Here is a 25,903-nt window from a genome sequence, read left to right on the forward strand (position 1 = left end):
CAAATGGCTCCCCACCTCACTCAGAACAAAACTGAGGTCCTTACAGTGGCTTCAAGATCTTAGATCATCTGGTTCTTGTTACTTCTACTGCTCTCTCCTTTGTTTACTCTGCTCTACCTACATCTACTTACTTGTTTACTCAGACAGGCTAAGCTACCTTATGGCTTTTGCATTTATTTTGCCTGAAATGATCTCCTCTAGATATCTGGATTTCTTCTTCCTTTACTTCTTATAGGGCTTTTCCTATGTTCCCTTCTCTGTTAGATCCTACCTTGCCACATTATTTAAAATTGTAACCCTTAATTATCTGGTACTACCTATCACCCTTTTCTATTGCTACTTTATTTTTTTCTGTAACACTTACCACTTTCTCTGTATATTTTACTTTTTAATTTCATGTATTCTATAAACTCTGTGACATTGGGAATTTTTGTATGTTTTATACATTGATCTTTCCCCAATACCTAGAGTAGTACCTGACACATGAAAGATGCTAAAAAATTTTTTATTGAATGACTGATTGAATGAATGCTGTATGATTTTCAGGATTCTTGAGTAGGTTATTTCGCATATATCAAAAAATCAAACTTAGGACTGTTTTTAACTTGAAGAACTTGTTCCATAAATAGTTCCTGAGATTATAACATCAGTTCTTTGCCTGTATAATACAAAAATTTCTCTCTTCTAACCATGGAACAGAGCTCTTAATTCTAAGTACAATTTATATACAGGGTGAGGCTCTCTCTTTCTGGAAATGATTATTTGTCTGAGATTTTAGGTAACTACCACACTAGGCATCCTCTAATCTAATGATTATTCTTTGTCACACTTGTGACTTCCTCTGCAGATTTTGTTATTCTCAGTTGCTTTTAACCATACTTACACATAACATGGAACTTGTGGGGTCTTTTTTTTTTTTTCTCTTTCCTTTGCTGAGGATGGAGACTTTTTCCCCCATTCTCCTTGTTGCTTAGTATGATTTCCAGGAGAAAATAGAAAATTTACAGCTAAGCTGTCACCAGATTTCTATCAAAACCTGCTTAATTGTGAAAGAAAAAAAAAATCAATGAATGTTATGTTAGAAAAAAATAAAAGGGAGTGACGCACAGGGTGGGAGAAAATGTTTGCAAATCATATATCTGGTTTATGATTTAGAATCCAGTATCCAGAATATGTTATATAAAGAACACTTACTACTCAACAATAAAAAGACAAGTATCCTAATTAAAAAATTGGTAAAGGATTTGAATAGACATTTCTCCAAAGAAGGTATACAAATGACCATTAAGCACATAAAGAGATGTTCAACATCACTGATCAAAACCACAGTGAGGCACCACTTCACACTTACTAGGTTGGTTAAAATAAAAAAGTCAATGACAATTGTTGATGAAAATGTGGAGAAATTGGAGCCCTCACACATTGCTGGTAGGAGTATAAAATGGTGCAGGTGCATTGTAAAACAGTTTGTCAGTTCCTCAAAAGTTAAATAAAGAAGTTATCATATGATTTGGCAATTCCACTCCTAGATATATACCCAAGAAAATTGAAACCATGTCCCTGTAAAAACTTGCCCATATGTTCATAGCAGCATTAGTCACAGTAGCCAAAAAGTGGAAAGAACTCAATGTTCATCAACTGGTGAATGAATATACAAAATGTGGTGTATTCAAAAAGTGGAATATTATTGAGCCATAAAAAGCAATGAAATACTGATATATGCTGCAACGTGGATGAACCTTGAAAAATATTAAGCTAAGTAAAAGAAGTCATACACAAAAGGCCACATATTATGTTATTACATTTATATGAAGTGTCCAGAATAAGCATATCCATAGAGACAGAAAGTAGATTCGTAGTTGCCAGGAGGTGAGTAGAGGGAGAAGTGGGGAATGATTGCTGATAGCTATAGGGTTTCTCTTTAAGGTGATGAAAATGTTCTGGATTAGTGTGATACAAGTAGTTGCATAGCTTTGTGAATATACACCACTGATTTGTCTACTTTAAAAGGGTAAATATTATGGTATGTGAATTATATCTCAATAAAAAGATGTTAAAATGTAATGGTTAAAGGGAGTGATTAAGAGTGTCAGATGCCATAGACACCAAATAAAATAATCTCTGAAAGGTGCCATTTGAATTGGAAATTGAGTTTTAATCATTTTATCATTGATCAGTGAACTTAGTCGTTGATCATTCACTGGTGATATTGGTGAGAATGAATTCAGTGGAAAAATGGGAACATAAGATTGACTTCAGTGAATTGAGAGAGGAGTGGTAGATAAAAATAGAACAAATATAGACATTTTTAAAAATTGGGGTATAGTTGTTTTACAATGTTGTGTTAGTTTCTACTGTACAGTGAAGTAGAGTTCTGTGTGCTATAGAGCAGGTTCTCATTAGTTATCTACTTTATACATATTAGTGTATATATGTGAATCCCAGTCTCCCAGTTGATCCCCCCGACCCTGAATATAGACTTTTTAAAAGAGGCTTGACAGTAAAGCTTCAGAAAGCATGAGAAAAGAGTGTAGCTGGATAGAAATATGAAATTGAGGTGTTCTGTTTATTAAAAATGATAAGAACCTTTAGCATATTGTGAGGAAGAACCAAGAGAGAAGAGATGAATGTAGATATAGAGAGAATAATTGTTCAAGGAATGAAATAAAAAGCACAGATAGAGACTAAGCTTAAACAAAACAAGTGATCCATGTCCTGAGAAAGATTGCAAGGAATTAAGAAGTAGATATATGTAAGTTGTAGAATGCAGCTGAGGAAATTTATGTCATTTCTGTAGAACTGACTTTATTTTCTCTGAAGTAGGAGGAAAAGTTAATAGTTGAGAATGAGAGCAACAAGGTAGAGTAGAGACACCGAGGTGAGTAATGCAGGGTTGGAATAGGTACTGGGGGAGAACCAGAGAGCAAATTGTCAATAATAATAATAAAATAATGATTACTTCTATTGCCAGTTAGGTATTTAGGTACTTTACCTAGACTGTATTTATCATAATAATAGAAAACTTAGGCTCAATGTAGTTAGATAACTTTCCTCTTGTCAGTTGGAAAGTGATACAGGTAGGATTCGATATCACATTTACATGATTTTAAAGTTGCATTCAAACTTTAGGCTGAAGATAATAAGTACAGGTGTCAACATCAGTGGATATTTATGGCTATCTTTCATAGTTTGATTAGCATCTCAATAAAGGAAGTAAGAAGATGGAAAGAATCTATTAGACTTACAGTGTGCTTTAAGAATTGAGCAAGAGAGTTCTCTCCTCATCTTTTAGTTACGACAGCCTCCAGTTAAGCGTTTGAGACTTCGTGGTGATTGGTCAGATACTGGACCCCGAGCAAGGCCTGAAAGTGAACGAGAAAGAGATGGTAACTATACTTTGGTCAGCTTTTAAAAAATGTGGTATTTAAAAATTAACATTTTAACTTGTTTCCATTTTTTTCACTATTATAAGTGATGCTGTAACAAACATCTTCATACATATCTTACCATACTTGTGCAAGTGTATCTTAGGATAAATTCTTAAAAGTAGAATGTGTGGGTCACTGGATAATTACATTTTAATTTTGATAGTTATCAAATTACCCTCTGAAAAGTATGCACTCTTTTGTATTCCCACTGAAAGTGTAAGAATGTCTTTTGCCACAAAAACATTGGGTATTATCAAACATAGTAATTTTTGCCTTTGTATTTGATATAAAGAGCAATGAAAACTCCCAGTTTCCAATCTGAGAGTTTTATAAGAGCACATTAAAAAATTGTTTTTTCCTCCTATCAGATGCCTTTGATAAGCATAAGAAACTACTATTTTGGGAGTGTTAAGATGGCACACTTTTTTTTTTACAGAATTAAAAAATATATATATATATAATTTATTTATTTGGTTGCACTGGGTCTTAGTTGCAGCAGGCAGGCTCCTTAGTTGTGGCATGCTAACTCTTAATTGTGGCATGTGAACTCTTAATTGTGGCATGTGTGTGGGATCTAGTTCCCTGACCAGGGATTGAACCCGGGCCCCTACATTGGGAGTGCAGAGTCTTACCAATGTGCTACCAGGGAAGTCTCTTAAGATGGCACATTTAAAATAGAAGTAATATGTGTGATTTTAATAAACGGATCTATAGCAAAAATCTTATTCTAATGATTGCTGAAATCTTTTAAGATCAAAGGCATATTTCCCAATATATTATTGTTGGTATTATTTAATATATTTTAAAATATAAAGCTACATTATATAAAGGTAATAAAGCATAAAATAAATTCTGCTTTCACAGAAAATTCAAAAACAAATGATTTCCATTTTAAATTATATGATTGTAAAATAGAATTGTCACAGTTTCAATTTGATGTGATACTTAATTTGAAAATGTCCTTAAGAAAATACTCATATATTTGAGGGGAGACAAGGCGGGAGGAAAGAGATAAATAAAAAATTTTCTGGTTTCTGTTAATTTCAGTTATGTGGAATTTGCAGTAAATGATGATAAAAATAAATTCAGTTTAGGGAAATTTAAGTGAGAGAGCAAACCTTCAGTTTAAGGAAATTTAAATGAGAGGTCAAACTTTTCTTTCAATCTGTTCAACTTAGAATTCATGAGCCCTTCCTAGCTGTCTGCTCTTAGAACTAAAGATGTGGGTTGGGGTAGGGGTGGTAGTGTGGAAGTACCTAAGAATTGGCAAACATGTAGGAGATGTAAGTCCTGTTCTTGAGGAACTCAAAATAGAGATGGAGAGTCATTCATATAAACATTTACTATAAAATGTGATGATAGCCCTAATAAGTTTATATATACAGTCATATAATTTATTTAGGCAATTTGAGTTTTTAAAATTGCTTTCATTTTAAAGACTTCAAATCAAGGTTTTTGCATTAATGAAAGATCCTGACCTATTCCTAAATTCACTGATAAGACCTGTGTTGTCATAGGAGAGCAAAGTCCCAACGTGTCATTGATGCAGAGAATGTCTGACATGTTATCAAGGTGGTTTGAAGAAGCAAGTGAAGTCGCACAAAGCAATAGAGGACGAGGAAGATCTCGACCCAGAGGTAATTTTTGTTATTAATTAAAGTTACCAGAAAACCTGCAAAAACTATTTATTGAAGTCAGTTTTATTTATATCATCCAATGTATACCATATTTTATATCTTTAGTAATCATAAGGTTCTTATTGTATTGTGTGGAGCAGTAGAGAACAAAGGGTATTTGGTATAATTTGCTCCTCTAGACCTAGCCTTCATTTTTTGCTTTTCTCATAAAAAGTAAGAGAGTCTGATATCCCATACTGTAAATACTTTTGTATGTGCTCTGAGAAGGGATACAGATAAAACTCTTTAGATAAGTTTTATATAATTAAGTAGTTTCTTCTTTTGGTTACTTATATACAATGGCTGTCAATTGCTGTGTCTGGTGTTAGCTGACCTGTTTTCATATTTTGGTTCACTACTTTCCAGCTTTGTGGTCTTTGGCAAGTTACTTATCTCTGTCCAAAATCAGGAGTGTGAAAGTTAACTCCTAAATGTTTTAAGTCCCAAAATGAAAAATTCTATTGAATTTCATCCATAAATGGTTCTTGTTAAATTCTGCATACAAACTTAAAAAAATTTCTTAGACTATGGATTTGCTTAAGAGTTATTACATTTGTGCTTAAATTTAAGAAATATTTAAATAAAGATGATTAAAAGAAAAATTTTTATATTCTGTAGTAGTTGGATCTTGCAAGACATGAACTTGATTAGTTCATTCTATCTTTCTTTTAATAATATAGATTTGAAGCAAAATCAAGGAAATTTTTAATGTTTATTGAGTATTCTTAATTATTCCTTTGCAGATAGCACAAGGCCTAGCACAACACATAGTAGACATTCAAGCCTTTTAAAATCATGACTGCATCATGTTATTTTAGTGGTTAAAACGTTACTGCTAATGAAATGGGAATCAGGAACTTAATCTTGTTATGACCTATTTGTAGCTTTACTCTTGTTAATAAAATTTTTTTATTAAATATTTTACCAAGGACATTATGTTATAGAGTAGAAATATATTAATATAAGTCCATTATCCTATTATCCAGCTATTAAATCAGAATCATCATCTTCAAACTTAAGGAACTAGACATTATTAATAGGAATCTTTCAAGCTGTTATTTAGCTTTGTGTAAGTCAAGCTACCATACTGAGCATTTTGCTTGAAAGGTTGATTATTACAACAAGAATGTGCCATAGGTAGATTTTTTACCCCTGTTAATTAGCCTGGTGGGTGTTTTTGATATCCTGAAATTATCTGTTTCTCTGTGTGTGTGTGTGTGTGTGTGTGTGCGCGTGTGCGCACACGCGCGCGCACACGCGCGCGCACACGTATTTCTTGAACATATCTCTAGAGTAGTTAGTTTTGGAAAGCATTTAGTATTTGAATTTGTATTATGATGTGTTTTTTGAAGGTGGAACTAGTCAGTCAGATGTTTCAACTCTTCCTACGGTCCCATCAAGTACTGATTTGGAAGTGGGGGAAAATGAAACTGCTATGGAAGTAGACACTCCAGCTGAACAGTTTCTTCAACCTTCTACATCCTCTACGATGTCAGCTCAGGCTCATTCAGCATCATCTTCTACAGAAAGCCCTCATTCTACTTCTTTGCTGTCTTCTCCAGTCAGTGAACAAAGGCAGTCTGTTGAGGCATCTGGACACCATACACATCATCAGTCTGGTGAGGATGTTACTCTTTAAATAGGTTGTGGTTCATCTGATGATTTCTGATAATGAAAACTTCTTTGGGGGCTATCTTGAAAGATACTAAATCACATCAACTTATTCTTGCTGGAATAAATGATCAAAGTGACATGTAATATGTGAATGTGTAACTTAAAAACAAAATTCAAGTATGCCTCACTTGCATGAATTTTAACTAATAGCAGGAATCTTCAGTTTACACAAGACAGTTCTTTAAAAAATGTAAGTACCCGCAGATAGTACTTTGACATAGTTTAATGCACTTGACTTAACAATTATTTTTATAGACCAAAATATCTTTCTTAAGCTTTTTTGGTTGTCTGTGTTAAAGTGATAGTGAAAATATAGCCCTGATTATTATTAGATCCATTGTATTTATGTTCTTTTTTATTATTTTTCCTCAAATCATGACATACTTTTAATACATTCTTTATGAAGAATTTTACATGGTCTCTTGTCAACAATGTATACAATTTACCAAAAGAATTACTTCTCCTGTATTTACGTGAAAAAATTATTTTAACAAATCCTTGTCTTCTTGGTATTTGATGTTAGTGAAAAAAATCAACTTCTAAATTCTGTTAAAATTGTGTTTTCCTCTCAATATTACAACTCCTCATGTTCAAACACCCCACCCCACCCCCAGCTATGGAATGTGCTAGCGTTTACATAGTAATCTTTAGCAGATATGTCTGTAGTTTACTTGACATTTTAAATATATACATGTAATTATAATAACCAACAAGATGTTCATTCATATTTTTCTTTGAGTTTTTCTAAGGAAGTATATTCCTCGATATATAATCAAAAATATTAGCAACTAAAGATACATCTGGCAGGCCTCAGCTAAAGCCTATAAAAAAAATTCCTAACAGCTTAACTGCCAAACTGTCACTTTATTCTTGCTTCTCTGAAATCTGATGCCAGATCACCAAATATGGGGTGTTTTAAATTAAGCACTCTTCTATCAGTATATCCCATTTTTGGTAATTCATTTTCAGTTTCTAGGGGAATAGAAGCCAGACTCAATTATGTGGCTGTTAAATAACACTTGTGTACAATTTACCTATAATAATAACCTAAAGATGAGCTATGAAATTAGATTTTCCACATTCTAATTGATACAGCATTTCAAGTTATGGGAAAATAAAATATTTTGGAGGGTTAAGGAAGTCTGGACAGAATTCTTTAAAAGTTTGCTTTTCAAAACAGGTAAAATTGGTAAAAACAAGACTTTTTAAAGTGATAGCATTCTTGGGAATAGTCTTAAAGATTCTGATCAATTATAAGTTTGGCCAAAACTTAGCAAGAAGAATTCCCTAGCTCATGTTCACGTTCCACTGAATCTTAACTGATTCCAATTGTTTCTTAAACACATTTCTGAGTAAACTACTTAGTATGGAATTTCATTTTTCCTTTTTGTCCTAGATACTTAACACATTCTAATACTACATTTGAAATTACTAAATCCTTTTTAATATTTGATGTAAGTATTAAATACTTGAATACTATTTATTTCATTGAATCATTGAAATAGAGAACAACATTTTTGTGATGATCAAGCAACATTGAACATGACTTGGCACTTTTGTCTATACATTTTTCAAAGAAACATAGGAGATACTTTTAACTGGTAGGTTATGGAAAGAATTTTGGCTGACTAAACTATGGAAAATTGGAATATTTCCATGTTACCAAGACAGTATTGCTGTTGAGGAAGATGATTTGATATTAGATGTAACATCTAAAGATTATGTCTGTGATTGTTTTGACAATAGGCCTTTCATAATCCCAGAGTTTAGCATTTTAACAATAAGGACTTAATGCTCTTTATGTTTTGTGTTGTTTTTTTTCTCAATCTTTTATTCGCTTCTAAGTCCAGATGGGTTTGTGGATGGTAGGAATTGTCCATGTAGGTGGGAGTATCACCCTAGAACCATGATTTCTATTATTGCCTTGCATAGAGATGGAGAAAACAAACTTCTTGCCTTGCTGTGTATACCTCTTTATGTAAATGTTTGTATCTTTCATTCAGGTCCTTTGCATTTCCTCTGTCACTTTTACCGGATTGAGGGAGAGGGACAATGGGAATGTGAAGACTTGCCTGGCAAAACTCCATTTCTGACTGAACCTAATTATTTGCCTTCTCTTAGTCTGCAGCTGAGTCACTGATAGTGAAGAAATTCATGACCACAGATTTCATTGGTGCTCCGCGTTAAAGCAGTCTTCCAACACTGTTGCTCAGCACCTAGACAGGATGTCTGTTTCACACCTTCAAGTTTCTCAAACTTTTAGCACCGCCCTTTACCCTCATCCCACCCCCTAGCTGATAACCTTCTTTCATTCACAGTGGGGGAAAAAAAGCGTTCACTTTCCTTCTTTTGAATCTCCCAACTTTCCAGCATCTAGACTCACATTGTCTGTGACAGAAGCAGTCCCATTTTGGGAAGAAGTGTATCTGCTCCTAACACAAGCTGGCCAGTGCACCTCTTTCCAGCTTCTCAAGGACTTTGCTCCTTCTCCTGCGTCTTTATTATTACCTTTTCTACTGAATTTTTCCTTTCCACCTCAAACATGCTCTATAATTATCTTCTGTCTTAAAAATATCTCTTAACTGTCCCATATTCCCCTCCAGACTCATGTCTTTGCTCCTTTTATAATCAGAGTCTTCAAAAGAATAGCTTACATATACTGTCTCCATTTTCTTACCATCTTCCACTTATTTATCAACCAACTCCACTCTGCCTTTTAACCTCCTTTTCCACTGAACCTTTTTGTCAAAGTCACCAGTGACTTCCATTTTGCCTGTTTTAAAGTATACTTCTTTGTTCGTACTTAGTAGATTTTTTAACCCAGTTGCTTTTAACATAGCCTGTCACTTCTTTTTTGAAACGCTTTCCTTTTTTGGCATCTATGACACCACTTTTGCCTACTTACTCTTATTAGCAACTCTGGCTGGTATTCAGCAACCATTTTTGATATTTCTTATTCTATAATTCTCAGTATTTTAGTAAAACCCCTAGTCTGTGCTCTCCTCTCTACATGCACTCTATCCCTGGTTAATTGCATCAATTCCCGTAGCATTTAATATCTCCTCTAAGTTGATGATTCCCAAATGTATATTGACAATCTGATTTTCTACCCTGAGTTATAGATTCCTGTGTCCAACTGCTTATTTAACTTCTTTTTGGTTATCTTTGGACATCTTAGGTTTAACATGTCCAAACTGAAATTTAATTTATCCTCCTATCCTTCCCGTCTCACTAATCTCTTTCATCTTGATGATTTCATATCTTAGTAAATTGTAACTACTGCTCATGTGCTTATTTTAATAGGCTGTGAGTTACTGATTCCTTGCTTTCCTTCATGTCCCACACCCAATCCATCAGCAAGTTCTGTTCTGTATCTAAAATATGTTCTACATCTTTCCATCTTACATCATTTGTTGTCCACTAATTGGTCTCTCTTCATTTACTCTTGTTCCCTTATAATTTATTCTCCATGCAGCAACCAGTATGAGTATCTTAAAATGTAAAATCAGATTATATAGTTTTGTTGTCTAAAACCTTCAAAGACTTCTAATTGCGTTTATAAATATAAATACAAGAGAAAAAACTCAAAGTCCTTACTGTGGACCTAAAAGAACCTATATGGCTGGGCCCTTGCCTATCTCTAGCCTCATTTCATACCACATTCTCACTTCCTAATGATCATTACGCTCCAGCTGTACTGGTTTTCTTTCAGTTCCTGGAATGTGCCAAGTTTTCTTCTGCCTCTTTCTTTTGGATTCTGAGTCTTTGTACTTACTGATCTCTGTACCTGAGAAGCTCTTCCTTTTTTTTTTTTGGTTCTCAGCTCAAATGTCACCCAAGGGAGGTCTTTGATAACTACCTTAGCTAGATTCATCTTCCTTTCCTATCCTCCCTAAAATTTTCTTTTCTTTTATATAGCCCTATTTATTTCCTGAAAAGTACTTATTAAAATTTGTAATTATTTTATTTTTTATTCATTTATTTATGACTTATTTTCTCTTTTTAGAAAATGCTCTCATAAAGACAGAGATTTTATTTATCTTGTTCTACCTAAGCCTCTTTTTCTTCCCAACAATAGTCACTCTTTAGTGATACTGTTAAGACTGTTATCTTTAAGCTAGTATAACCTATATAGAATATTTAGCTATATTATAGTCTTTATAGTTTCAGTCCCGTTTCATTCATTCTGGATGTTTCCAGTAGGCTCTGCAAATTTTATGATACCTAGGGAAGATGCTGTGAATGGATATCCAGTCATTTATTGCTTTTGGATCCATTATTTGCCCTTGGCTGTCCAGACCACATAAGACTGAATAACTTAGTTCCAGAAATATTTTATGATAACTTATGGAAATACATTTTTTTTTTTTTTTTTTTTTTGCGGTACGCGGGCCTCTCACTGTTGTGGCCTCTCCCGTTGCGGAGCACAGGCTCTGGACGCGCAGGCTCAGCGGCCATGACTCACGGGCCCAGCCGCTCCGCGGCATGTGGGATCCTCCCAGACCGGGGCACGAACCCGTGTCCCCTGCATCGGCAGGCAGACTCTCAACCACTGCGCCACCAGGGAAGCCCCTGGAAATACTTTTAAAAAATCATTTTGATAAATGATAAAATCAAGACAGAAATATGGGTAGGAAGAAGAAATGGAGCCACAGTGAGGTTAATATATAAAATGCATACCTGAAGAATAGTGTATCTAGAGGGGGCCACAGAGTTGGCTTTGGGTATAGTAGCTGAATTAGGAAGATAAAATATACTGAAGTGGACTTTGAAGTCAGTTGGTAGATCTTTTTTTTACAATTTGGACATCTTCACCCTTCATATTCTTGAATTTTATTTTCATTCATGCAGACCATTTGAAACTACATTCTATATATATATAACCCAGAATCTAACATTTTGATTCTTATGTCATACATGTTCTTTTTTTGAATATTTAACAAAAGACTGTACCTTTGAAAATATGTTTATAAGATTATCTATTTAAAAACCAGATAGGTATGACTGTGAGCTGAAACTATATAGGTTAAAATGAAATCTTCATAGTTTTATTTATAAAAAATATTTCAAAGTAACTATAAAATATTTTTTTCTTTCTTGGTAATGCCTATCAGACATCACTTTTAGTTGTTTCTTAAACTAAGTCTAGAAATGTCTTCATTTTGTGTGTTATCTGTAATTTTTTTCCATGGTAAGGAGCTTCTTATAATGAGAGACTGTTAAATGAGGCATTCATTCCAGTGTGTTATAGTTTAATTGCCTCCTTTGGTCTTACTTTAATCTAAGAAAGAGAAGGTGGTTTCTTTGGATTGGGTGGGGATATCAGTACATACAAAACTCAGTTTTGGGGGCTCACCTTGAGAAGTGAGTCACCTAAAGGATCCATGTGTTTCTAATTAATGGACCACTCAGACCATGAGAATTGAATTTTTTAAAGATAGTGTTTCATGGCTTATGTGTGGGTTCCTGCTTATTTACAAATTACTGTGTCTGCTCAGGTTTATACATTTATTTAGGTCCTTTCATAATTGTTATAGCTGAATTGAGCTCTGTAGAAAAATTCCTGGGGAAGTAAGAACTTTGTTGTATGGCATAGCAAAACAAACCTTTCAAAGCCCAGATATTCAGTTTATAGTTTCCTTAAAGGGGATCAGGATCTAGTCAGATGAGATATAGGCAATTTAGAGATTAGAAACAAGTGGAAATATTAGGCTAGTGACTTCCACTTTGGGGAAACTAAAGAAGAGATCAGAGGAACTTGGAAGTCAGTAAAGGAGTGACCAGTTCTAGGAGAAAAAAAACACAAGGATCACCTGGACAAAGGAGCAAGTTGGGAGTGGGGGACAGTTGATAGCAAGCAGATAAAGTACCACCAAATTAGATATAAAAATAATCCAGTGTCCAGGACAAAAGACCCTATGTATTGGAAGAGAGGCAGGATTTGAGGTTAGAACCAAATGGACCTTTGTTGGCTCAACTATTGTTTATTGTTCTTTTCCATCAGTGGGAATTGTCATTAGGGAGACTAGCCTAGAGTCTTTCAGAAAAAAACAAGAGCAAGGTTAGTAGTTTCAGGAGATGAAAGTACAAATTTCCCATTAGCAGTTCCTGACTCATTATTGAGGATTGTTTTGTTATTGTTTTTAAAATTCAACCCAAAGGTATTCAGTGTATTCACTTTCGATTTTGGCTAATGTTAACAAAAATTAGTTCTCCAAGCATTTATTCACATTACAAATTATATATGTTTGTTTATACATTTTTAAAAAGATGTAATGTGTATGTGTCTTATGTGCCTTTAATACTTCAAACTGCTAGCAGAACTATTTGTTTAGACGGGTATTTCTGCTTGGAATTTTTAATTCAATATTTGCCTTTCCTAGTTAGCTGTGTGATGACTTCTTTCCCTAGCCTCAATTTTTTTTTTTTTTTTTTTTTTAAACTTGGCTGGGGAGACATACAACCAGCCTTCAAATAAGCAAACAAATTCTTCTTTGAAAAGCACTGGGAGCATTGAATTAATGGTTCATGACATTATCATAACTAAATCTTTTTTTTTTTTTGGTAACTAAATCTTAATTTTCCAAGTTACAGAGCACCACTGCTTATATTTAGAGCCTGCTATTGATTTGCTACATCACCTAGTGGGTCTAGGATGGAGACATAAAACATTTGGCAGTGCAAGAGAGAGGGTTTGAAACAACCATGAAGTTGGGTGAATTTTTTGTGATTTTTTTTTCCAGTTTTCTTAGCAAAACTTGACATATCTGTAATCTCTCTCTTTATGGTAATTTCTTTTGAAGTATAAAATGACAAACTTTATGGCTGCATAATAATGCTTTATTTTATGTTGCTAAAAGTGTTACTACTATGCTGACAGTAACTATGGGATATGTATATACCTAAAAAGAAGGCATTATACTATTGAGCGTCACAATTTATTTGTTAATGAATACTATCCTACTTGGTACTGGAGAATTTTCTAGGAGGAACTAGCAATGAGAGACTATGATGACACTTGAATTGTTAAACCTTAACTGCCAATTGAATAAAATTCTTTATAAATAGGGGACATGGTAATAAGAGGTTAGTGTCTCTGGCATGATTGATTCTGAAACAACAAACCAAATTTTACACTCTTATAATCTATATAAAAGAGGCTGAAAGTTATTTGGTAGTTTGTATAATTTGCTCTCAGTGTCAGTGAGAGAAATTCCATGTGCTCCCTCCATCAAATCTACAACTAATCTCTACTCATATACTCTGCCTCCTCTTTGGTTAGAGTGGATGACATTTTTCTGCACCTATCTAAAGCCAATTCCTCCTCTTATCCACTGTAATTCACCTCCTTTGGTCTACTCAAGGACATCATTCCCGCATTTGCCCACTTCTCATTCATTATCTTTCTTCCTCCTCCCAATTAAACATTGTCCATCAGCATACAAACATATGAATTATCTCCCAAACTAAGACAAACAAACCTCCCTTGATTCTGTTCTCCCACCAACAATCAGCCGATTTCTCTGTTCCCCACTGACAGCAAAACTTCTAGAAAAAGTATATATGCTTTGTCCCTCTACTTCTTTACTTCCCCTTTCTCTTGAACCTGTTCCAGCCAGGTTTTGGCCCCTGTGACTTCACTGAAACGGCTCTTGTCAAAGTCTTCATTGTGGTTAGTTCTCGGTCAGTATCTTTTTCATTGTATCAGCAGACACAGCTGCTTACTTTATCCTTCTTGACACACTTTCATCACTGAGCTTACAAAACTTGGCTCACTCAGTTCTCCAGCCTCCTCACTGGATTCTCCTTACTCTTCCTGTTCTTCCTTCTCTTAAACACTGAAGTGTCCCAGAATTTAGTTCTTAGACTTCTTTATTATCACTTACTCTCTTAATGTGGCTTAAAGTAACATCATCAGTGACATCCACATTTACTGGTGAATTCTAGACTACTACAGTGAGTCCCTACTCAGTTTCTCCACTCGGATATCTGTTAGTTTTTTTCTTCCCTCTAATACTACTTGCTCCTTCTCTATTCTTCCCGTCACAATAAACGGCAACTCCATTTTTCCTGTTATCTACACCAAAAACTTTGGGATCACTCTGCATCTAAACTATCAGCAAATTTTTCTGCCGTTACCTGTAGTATATATCCCACATCCAGATATACTTCCCCCTCTGAACATTAGTGTTTGCTCTTTCCTTTGCCTGGAACACTCTTCCTCCAGATATCCATGTGGTTTACTCCCTCACATCCTTGAGGTCTTTGTTCAAAAATCATCTTAGGAGGAGAAGCCTTCCCTTATGACCATACATAAAACAACCACCACTCCCCCACAATCTTCATCACCCTGACCTTACCCTGCCCAATTTACTTCATAGCAATTATCCCTACTTGACACAGATAAATGCATACATGTATATTATATATGTGTGTGTATGTGTGCAGTGATGTCTGTTTTCCTCTCAGAACAAATGAGTAGGGACTATTTTTTTGTTCAATGTTTTATTTATCCCCAGAGCCTAAAACAATGCCTCATACCTAGTAGGTACTCGGTATTCTCTGCAGAATTTCATGTTATACTATTTTTATTTTTTATCTGTGACCACTGCCTCAGATAAAGTTTAAGAAAATGTTAAAGATTATATAAATATTTTTCAGCTCAAAAGAAAAAGTAAATGATAATTCCAACATAAAAAGAAACATTTTAGCTGAAAAATATAAAACTTTTACTTTTTAAAGGGCTGTCTACTAATAAATTTCAAGAGTTATTTCCAAATGCATAACTTTTTCATAATCTTAATTATTATTTGATTGAAATTAGTAGTTTTTGTATATAGAGTAAATGAGGTAACTGATAGTTTTCAATTTTTCTTAGTATTGTAAAAAGAGATGCAATTAGGAAAGCAATGTTCACTTTTGCTTATGGAAGACTTTACTTTCATTCCGTTTAATTACTTAAATACTCTTAGAGAACTCTATGTGTCTAATTCATCATAGTTAAATAGAAGCATTTGGGTGTGTAAGTATGTATAGTTTTTCATAATTTAATGATCAGTAATTTTTTGAGTAATTTGTTTTTAGTATTCCTCTATGAGACATGTGTTTTATTTATACCCTTCTGTCTTTAATGTATAATCAGATTCTTACTATGTTCTGTTTTATTACTATCTTTTCACCTTTCTTTTCCTATCTGTGTCAGAATTTCTAAGGGGGCCTGAGATAGCTTTGCTCCGTAAGCGCCTACAACAACTGAGGCTTAAGAAGGCTGAGCAGCAGAGGCAGCAGGAGCTAGCTGTGCGTACCCAGCAACAGCCTTCCACTTCTGATCAGTCTTCTCGTGAGGGCTCTTCACAGGACCCTCAGGCTTCAGGTTATTAATGTCCAGTGTCCTTAAGCAGCTCGTAGAGTTGGTTTTTTAACACTGCTGCTGTGTAATAAGATGCTTCCCTTTTCCCCTTCCAAAGAAAGCTGATGCGCTTGCAGCTTCTCCCTCCGTTTCTTGCATATGGTGAAGTTTACCATCACATGCTAGAGGGACAGATTGGCAGCAGCACTTGCTAGAGAGACAAATATAAAATAGTCCATTATTTTATTTGTAGTTTTAGAGAAGGGCAAATATTTATTACTTTTATGGCTAATGAGATACTATGTGATAATCTAGTGAACTTAGAGCCTGCATTGATAGTTCTGTTGAAATTTCCTATGTGCTGAGATGATAACTGTACTTATGGCTCCTAGCTCCTCTTCTTTTTTTTTTTTTGCTTTGAAAGTTAACCAGTATTTCTATTCCCATATAAACCTAGTAATGATAGATTTTAGAATTATAATGTTGTTTGGCTGTTCTAGCATGCTGACTCAATCATCCCCTTCTGTAATTATTTGAAAATTTTCAATATTTGCTTACTTATTCCTCCTACACATAATCAACTTTCTGGTATACAGGGCAACAAAAATATTCCAGTTTTATATTCCTGTTTTTATGTGATAAAACTCTGATAAGACAGTAATAATCTGTGTCACTCTCTTTTTCATTGAGTATTTTAGTGGCTCAGGTTTTTTTTTATGGCCAAAAAGCTCATGATGCTCAATAAACATTCGTTGAAAGAATTAGTGAAAGATATCACATAAAATAATCTGTCAACTTAATTCTTTCAAGATGGATAGTAGATACTATGTATCCTGTACTACAGGTACTATAGTAGGTGCTGTCATACTAACGAGATTATACTACTTCGATACACTTTGTTTTGGCACCCTAAGGAGTGATGAGTTGGGAATTAGTCACTTTGAGAACTCTGATTAAATTACTTGGAATTAATCTGTTTATTGGTAGAACTGGACAACCTCCAGTTTATAAATATCTGTTCCACTAAGTGCTGTGATAATAAAAGCATATTATATAATACCATGGTGAAATAAAATAGATTTAAATAACTGCAATATAGGTGTGATGTTTGGAACAAATTATGGACCTGATTTTTAACTTAGTGTTATATTAATAGAGAGAATATCAGTCAAGCAAAGAAGATGTCTCTCTCTCTCTGTCGGTTTTTTTTTTTTTTTCTCTTACTATAGGGAAATCTTTTCCTATACTTAAAACTCACAAGAAAGTTTGATTAGATTACAGTTGTGACATTTAATGATAAAAATTTTGCTATGATTTTGTGCTGTGTATAAAACTCTAGCTCAGGGGTTTTAAAAGTAAAAATATACAACATATAAAACAATAAGAAGGAAGCATCCCTACATGTATAAATATTTTTTAAATACTGAAATTTAGCAGATAACAAACCAAGTATTAAAGTGAATTTGAGTATAAAGCAAGACTGTCTACATTATCAGTAGGGAAATGTACATTGTGGACATTAGGAAAATATTGACACTCAGTCTTTATATCTAGTTTATCAATTTGAATCAAAGCAAGTTCTTTATAGAATCAGAAAGGTTTAGTGTGATTATATGGTCTTTGTAAAATAAGATGCTCTTTTCCCAACTCTAAGCATCATTCTTATTAAATAGTGCCTAGTTTGATAACCAGTATATTTTAAAAAGCCAAAGTTAAGTTAGATGCCTTGCCAGTTTTGAAGTTGAGAAACATGTTATCTTAATTTTGTTATTAAACAACTTACTTGGGCTGCTGAGGCTGCCCACGTGGACCAATATTAGAGGCCCTTAGTGCTGTCACTCAGTGTATGTTGCTCCCTTCACCTACAAGGTGAAATACGTCATCTATGTCATACGCTTTTAACATAGCATTCATATGAGACCCTTAGTAAGTCTAACCTGTAACATGGCCTGGGTTCATTTGTTAGTGTTACTTTTATCTTATTCTATCCTCATATGTTAGGAACACTATTTGGTAATTAAAAACTTTAACAACAGTTAAATAATGTATTGTTAGTTTGTTACAAAGGGCAACTAATATAGTATATATATTTTGTCCATTTAGTAAATTTTGGATGCGAGGAAAGATGAGTTGACTTAATGCAAAATTCTTCATTTCAAAACATTCAAATTATAAAAATACAGAATAGGAATTAAATTTATGAAATTCAACAGGGAGATAGATTTTATTTGAATAACAATTAGCAAAACATTTTCTTATACTTCATGATGTATGAATACAATTTTGTGTATGTATATTATGGACATTAATTGATCCATTCACTCATGCTAGATGTTACTACTAAAATCATCAATATAGAATAGCACAGAATTAACATTCTAGATTTTAACTTTTTAACACTAGAAGACTGCAATTCTCATAAAACGTTTTCCCATTATATGTTGTTGTCTTCACAGTGTCAGCAAGTGATGATACTGTCAATAAATGATACTTCTGTCATTTTCTCACCTATTGAAGCCTTTTAGGTATAAGATATTCAAAGGAGCTATTAATGTGATTTGGAAACCAAGAAATTTTAACAAGTGTAGAATTTCTGAATGATTACATTGTCTGATAAATACTTCATTCTCTTTTCAAAATATAGGACTCATGAGAATATTTTGTGAAAGGCTAAGTGTAAGATGAATCTGCCTAATACCTAATTTCTGTAGGAAAATGGGATCAAGCCATCAAGCCATTTTATAGAAATAATCTACATTTTAATGAGATCAAATGGGAAGGCGCGTGATGGCAATATTTCTTGGCAGTTGGAAACTAAAACATCATTCCAAGGCGCCAAGTGCTATTTAAAATGAGCTAAATAAGATAGATGTTAAGGTATGTTTAAACAATGGTTTCCCCCCCTTCTTTTCAGCTGTGAAATCAGAATTTCATGGAGAAGTTCTAATATAAAATACATAAAAGTGACACTGTTGTGATTGAACATAAAGAGAGTTAAGAAATGACAACCCAACTCCTTGTCCTTCTTGCCACCCCCAAGCCACCTCTGCTCTCTGAAGCACACTTTGAAAACCACTCCTCTGAAAGAATTTTTGACACCTGTAAATGATAATTATTCATAGCTAATTTCCAAATTTTTATTTTTCAAAGTCAGTGTATATATATTTTTAAAATATTTTCAGTTTAGTTTTTTTTAAAAAGTGTACTTTTTTCTAGGCTTTTAGGAAATACAACTCATTTCTAGTCTTCCATTTTTTTTTTTTTTAATCATAATGAGATGAATTTGCCTTCATCAGATCACTGCCTGGGTGTTAGACTGACTGAGTTCTTGTCCCTGGCCCTATGACAAATGACCTTGGGCAGGTCGTTTGGCAGCTTTATGCCTCAGTTTCCCAATTATTGATTTATTTAAGTAGCGTGGCCTGCCATAATTTATAGAGATGGCATAAGAATGGGATAGAGAATACTGTATAAAGTTTTTATACTCCTAAGTAGAACAGTACACATAGTAATGGACTATCTTAATTATAGTGACTTTAACTTACTACCTCAAGATGTCCTCATTTTATGGCCATGTAAGGTTGATAGCATTCAGGGTGTTTTTTTTTTTTTTTTTTTTTTCCGGTACGCACGGGCCTCTCACTGTTGTGGCCTCTCCGTTGCGGAGCACAGGCTCCGGACACGCAGGCTCAGCGGCCATGGCTCACGGGACCAGCCGCTCCACGGCATGTGGAATCTTCCCGGACCGGGGCACAAACCCACGTCCCCTGCATCGGCAGGCGGACTCTCAACCACTGCGCCACCAGGGAAGCCCGCGTTCAGGGTTTTGAATGAGCTGTATGTATGTTTATCAGATGAATGCCGTAAACAGCTATGGCAGAGGCATTCAACATATGGCTGATTTTAAACCCAACTCTTTTTTTCCATTTCAGGTCCCCTGAAGTCATGGGTTGCTGGCTCCTGCTCAGAGTGACAACACCCTGTGGAGTCTGCTGGTACTGGCCCAACCACCACAGAGCCCCACTGGAGCATGGAGCCAGCCTAGAGAGGGTGTCAGGTAGGAACTGTTTTTTCACTTTATGGCACGGTTTTGCCGATTGGAAAAGAAAAAAGTAAATTTTATACCCCTTAAAGGGTATAAAACATTGGTGAATATTTTAAAGGGCTTTTCAAAACTGAGCCATATTGGAAAAAATCAGCACTTACCCTGTCCTGTGCAAGCAGGTTCTATACAACATCCAGGTCCCCACAGTGTCCGTGATGTCAGTTACACGTAGCTCTTCTCAAACCGATGCGTTTGACCCAGGTTTTTAGTGATTATAATAACATAAGCAGTTAGTAAATCAGATGTAATGTTGACATAGTTCTGCAAGTACTTCTTAACTACTTTGAATGATAGGGTCCTGTGCAAAACAGTGATGGGTCTCTTGGCACTTTAAATGCGGGACCATGCTCCATGTTTTTCAGAACAGCCTCCTATCATCATTTTTCATTCAACACCATGTTTCTGAAAAACAAGCAAGTAATAACATATATGCTGTCTAAGTAGTTTACATGGATTATCTCATTAAATCTTCGCAAGAACAGTATGTGGTAGATATTGTAATTATCCCCATTCTACAGATGGAGAAACTGAGACTTAGAGACGTTAAATAACTTGCCCACGGTTACAGTATTACTGAGTAGGAAAGCCAGATTTGAACCCAGGGAGTCTGACTAAAGAGTTCTTGTTACTTAGATTATAATTCCTTATTTTTTTCTACAGTTGAAAAAGTTCAGATGTTAAGGGGCTAAAGAATTTTCTCAAAACTAAAACACGAAATTTTTGGAGATACACAGTAATTAACCATGAGACACCTTGAGCTTAGACTGAAGGAGCTTTTGCTTAAAGTTTATCTCTACTTTAAAAATAATAATAATCTAAGATATTTCCAATAGGCTGACCAACTGTATTGCATTTTGTAATAAATTATCATTGGACCATATGGTCAGATTTTTATTTTGTGATAGTGCTTTCTAGAAGACATTTCACAGAAAGATGGAATAGAGTATGCAAACACTGAAGCAATCAGCATTGAACTAATACTTGTTTGTCTTTTTAATATTAGATATTCTGATGATTATTGTGTTAACATTTGGAAATATTTCTGTAAGTTGGAAGATATGGGTATTGTATTTCTGAATATCTAGTGATATAGAAACATTTTACTTCAAATGTTTTATGTGACAGGAAAGTAATCCTTCCAAAAACAGTTGCATGGTACCCAAAATTAAAAATAGAATGGAAGCAATGATCAAGAAGGATTTCTTCTTAAAGATTGGTCTTCAACATGGAAAGAACGACAACTCCCCAGATATACACGATATCTGTGACAGACTGTAAAACCAAAACGGAAGCCCTTTTAGCTTAATATCTTTCTGTCTTCACCTAAACTTTGTTAATATTTTAAATACTTCAAGAGTTTGAAAACACACAATTTTGTGGAGATGATAGCATTCCAGATCCTTTCTCAATGTGTTTTATTTAAAAGCTTACATAACATGCACTTTAATAAGATTTGTACGTTCCATAATATTCATGAAAATATTAAATATTTGAAAAAAGATTGCTTGGAGAGTTGTTACTTTTCTGAGGGTTCTTAATGAGAGTATAATGAAATGTATAACAAATCCAAAGGGATAAAAAATATTTCATAAGAGGCTTTCTAGGAAGATTTTCCAATATTTATTTCACTGTGAGTCACATTTTTATTGTTTTTCTTAAAGAATATAATTTTGTTTGTCTCTAAAGACTGACTCATCTGCTCTTCAAAAAGAACATAGATAGGAATGTTGTGTCTAATTCTGAGATGGATATTTGAGAAGTCTTAGAAAAGCAAAGCAAAGCATGGCTAGATTAGGGAACCGATTAAAATACTATCATCATTCCTGCTTTCTTTTTTGTGTAATACAGATTTGTTGAGCTGAATATTCTGATGAAGAGGTGATAAGTAAGGATACTTTAAGTAAAAGCTATTATTTAAATAATGATCATGCTTTATCAAAATCTAGTAATACAAAAATCTGTGAGCACACTGGTTATCTCAGAAGGTAGACAATTTAAGATTGATACCAGTAGTCCCAGTAGCAGGATTCAGACTTTTTAAAGTGTACAGATTGAAGCAGTCAAGTAGTATAAAATTGCTAAGAATCAAGGATATTTAAGAAACTCTTAGCTATTGAGTTAAGGACACTCATAAATCAAAATATTTACATTTGGGGGAATAATGTGCCACTATGAATAGAAACCGATCAGTCAAAAGTGCAGAGTTTTTTTTTATTAACAGCATTTGCTATGAACAGAGCATAGGCTGTTAGAAACTAGGAATTATTCTTACAGTTAGTAGAGAGCTATGCTTGCTATCCACATTTTCCCTCTTCCTGTAGCTTCACTAGCACACTAGAACCCAAGCCAGGAATAGTAGCCACCTCCTTCTGTTCCCCAGTGCCTTTCTTAGTTACCAGGTCCCTAGGATGACCAGGAAGGAAGGAGAGTGTTGGATCTAAAAATGGGACTTGTCCTCTGTCACATAGCTAATTATTGTCAAACCAGGGTTGGAATCAACACTGAATAACTCTAGACCGGTGCTTTTCCATTTTATCATGCTGCCTTTTGTTATACCAGTGTTTTTCAAGCAACAGAATCCATTTATTTATAAAACAAATTATTGTACATAGAAATCCAAAGGATAAAAATAAAATGTTCTGTTTGAAGCCAAGGTGGAAAGCATGAAGCCCAGACCATACGCCTTCTCGTTGCCTCTCTTTTCCTTTTCTCACCGGGCACCTAAAGAAACCTAAGCCTTCACAGTACAGTTTTAACATGCACAACATACCACAGAGTTTTAAAAGTCATCTGTGTTTCTGTAATGGTAATTACTTCATTGAATATTTCTCTTATAAACTATTTTCTTTGTCATAAATCTTCACTGGAGCTCTTTTTTCAGCTCAACATAACATCTAGCTAAGTGTAGTGAACATCTTATTTCAGGCTCTGAATCCTCCAATCCAAAATGAAAGCCATCTTGAGGAGCTGGAGAGAGGGTTTGAGAAGAACAAGGAGTCTTCCCTTTAGCGAGGGAGATACACTGTTTCTATTTTATCTACCTTGCACCTTGTGCCTGTGCTAAATGAATTTGATAAAAGGTATATGCATGGAAGTAGAAGAATATTTTCTCAACTCATTCTCAAAGTTGCTAAACGCTTGCCTGGAATAACATATCTTAAGCACATGGCCCTGCTTACTCACTGCTTGGGAAACACACCACAGTACTTACTTCTATTCCCCAACCTTATACATTTGTTTCTTAAGCTTAGAGATGATCATAACATTGCTGTGCAGTTTTCTGCTGCTTACTTTTAAGTTGAAATCTCATTTTTGTTTCAGATTCTCCTTCTTCTGTGGTTAACAAACAGCTCGGATCCATGTCACTTGACGAGCAACAGGGTGCGTGCAACAGGAGATGCGCTATGCCCATCCATCCATAGTTTTATGGCAATGCATAAACCAAGCTCTCTCTCACTTTTTCAAAGCATTTCATTTTGATTATGGTCTGATAGTCAGTATTTTGTGGGCTGAATTACCTTAGGTGGTATTATGCACAAAGGGCCTCCTTGGCCTATACAAATTATTTTCTGTATAAGCTAATTTCTACCTTTGGCCCTTTATGCCAACTTTGGAATCTCTTCCTATAATGGTATTATAATGGATATCATATCGATCCTTTTTTTAATTCTAGCTATCATAAAATTGTGTAGAACTGTGGATGTGAGGTTAGCATATTACCTAGTGGCTAATTTAGAAAAAGTTATTTGAACACAGTAATGTTCTGTATTACTGCATTGCTATAATAATGATACTTGATTTTGTGTCTCACTTATCTGGTAGTTAAACTCCTGATAGCTTTAACTTTAAGGAATACAATTATGAATGCAGAGATAAGCTCCAAAGCCACCAATCAGAAGGGAAAGTAGCTTCCACTTCCACTTGCACTTTTGAAGTAGGAGAGGTATAGAATCCACCTTGAAGCCTTGAGCGGAGGCTGATGAAGTAGATTTTACAAATATTTTTAAAAAATTAAAAAAGAATAACTTAGCACTATAGCCGTAAGCTTTAGTTGGCTAAAAGTTTACATATGTAGGATGACTCATAGGTCAACAGTATCGGGGAAATGAAATATTGAGGAAGTAACTATTTAGTGTGAAATAGATCTAATTTTAACTGTCTTCTTAGAGAATTATTCAGAAACTAATTTCGAAACAAATTAGAAAACTTCTGTACATCTGATCTTACTATTCTTTATAGACCTGAGTTGACAGATATTTGCTATAGATTTTTCTGTTCTAGAGAATGAATGAATGAATTAGTAAATGAATTTGAGAACTAAGAAATTATGCGTGCTTTATCTTTATACATTTATTGTAGAGGTATTATCAGTAAAGAAGAATTAAGGTATAAAACAATTATAGCACTATATTATAATATATTTTACTACTGTTTAAAACTGCCCTCTAATGAAATAATCTGTTTTTGGTAAGGCTATATGAATGTAAATACCACCAGAGAGTTTGTAGCCAAATTCATATTTTATTTAATCTTACAGAATAATTTCCATAGAATTACATTGAATATTATATTTAAGTTGGTAATTAATGTACATATGTTACGGCATATGACAGAAAGAGATGAGAATATAGGATAACTCCCATATTTTTGCCATCAATGCCTGGGTAAATGATGGTGCTATTTACTAGGGTAAACTAGTTCAGAGGCAGAAATCAAAAGGTCCTTTATTTTTTTGGCCATGTAAAGTGTGATATGCCTTTTAGTCATATGAGTAGGGATGTTATATAAAAGGTCAGATATTGCATAGGTTTGGCAGAAGCTGCATGATGATAGACCGTCATCAATGTAGCTTTGCAATAAGTTCTCTGAGCAGAAATGTTCTAATGACAGTGTATCCAAATGAATTAAATCCTGAGCTTTTACATGCCTTTTTGTTCAGCAGGATGACATCTTTTAAAGTACTGGGGACTTCTACATTATAGGCTTATATTACCTAAAGATAACCTCTACTATACAAGTTAACAGAAACTTCCCACAACTGTCTTTCTCACCTGGACTAATGCAGTAACCTCTTAACTGGTTTCCTCACATCCACTCAGGCTGTATCTCTTCTCCACCAACAGCCAGAGTGAACTTTTAAAAATGTACATCTAATCATGTCTTTCATCTGCCTAAAACTTTTAAACTGTGTGCATTTGCCCTTAGGCAATCTAAATCCATACCACTTGGCTTGCAGAGCTGTACATGACCTGGCCCCTTCCCTCACTCACTAAGCTCTTGCCAATTAAGCCTTCTTTCAATTTTTCTAACACTCTAAGCTCGTTTCCCTCTCAAATCTCTTGTATATGGTATTCCCTCTACCAAAAATGCTTTTCCCTTTAGCAACTTGTACTCATCAAAACTCACTTAGATATTACTTTCCCAAAAGTAATATGACATTCTAATCTGAAATAGTTCTCCCCTCTTTTTCTCTTTGTGACCTGCTATATTCCTTCGTTGCATTTGTCAAAATTTGTAATCATACGTTTATTTAAGGGATTGTTTGTTTAACTGCCTATCTTTCTCCGTGTTCTCTAAATGTTTTCATTCACTATAATATATTCAGTGCCTAACATCATATCTGTTTTCATTAAACAGTAAATATTTGCTGAATGAATGAGTAAATCAATTC

The 25,903-nt window shown here is 34.4% G+C and overlaps 1 protein-coding gene across 8 annotated transcripts in view; it reads left to right on the forward strand.

The window, feature by feature from the left end:
* DCAF6 (DDB1 and CUL4 associated factor 6) overlaps window positions 1-25,903 on the forward strand; it is a 172,380-nt gene that overhangs the window by 85,045 nt on the left and 61,432 nt on the right. For 4 of the 8 annotated variants that reach the window (XM_082649066.1, XM_082649064.1, XM_082649065.1 and 1 more), the window contains 5 exons: window positions 3,293-3,386; window positions 4,946-5,065; window positions 6,457-6,723; window positions 15,981-16,151; window positions 23,554-23,613. In XM_082649066.1, the coding sequence (XP_082505192.1) occupies window positions 3,293-3,386; window positions 4,946-5,065; window positions 6,457-6,723; window positions 15,981-16,151; window positions 23,554-23,613 (712 nt within the window). The remainder of the gene's footprint in view (window positions 1-3,292; window positions 3,387-4,945; window positions 5,066-6,456; window positions 6,724-15,980; window positions 16,152-23,553; window positions 23,614-25,903) is intronic. The other 4 variants (XM_082649067.1, XM_082649068.1, XM_082649069.1 and 1 more) reach the window with 2 other exon arrangements.

This window comes from Grampus griseus, assembly GCF_964374135.1.
Source record: "Grampus griseus genome assembly, chromosome: 1".
Lineage (NCBI taxonomy): Eukaryota > Metazoa > Chordata > Mammalia > Artiodactyla > Delphinidae > Grampus > Grampus griseus.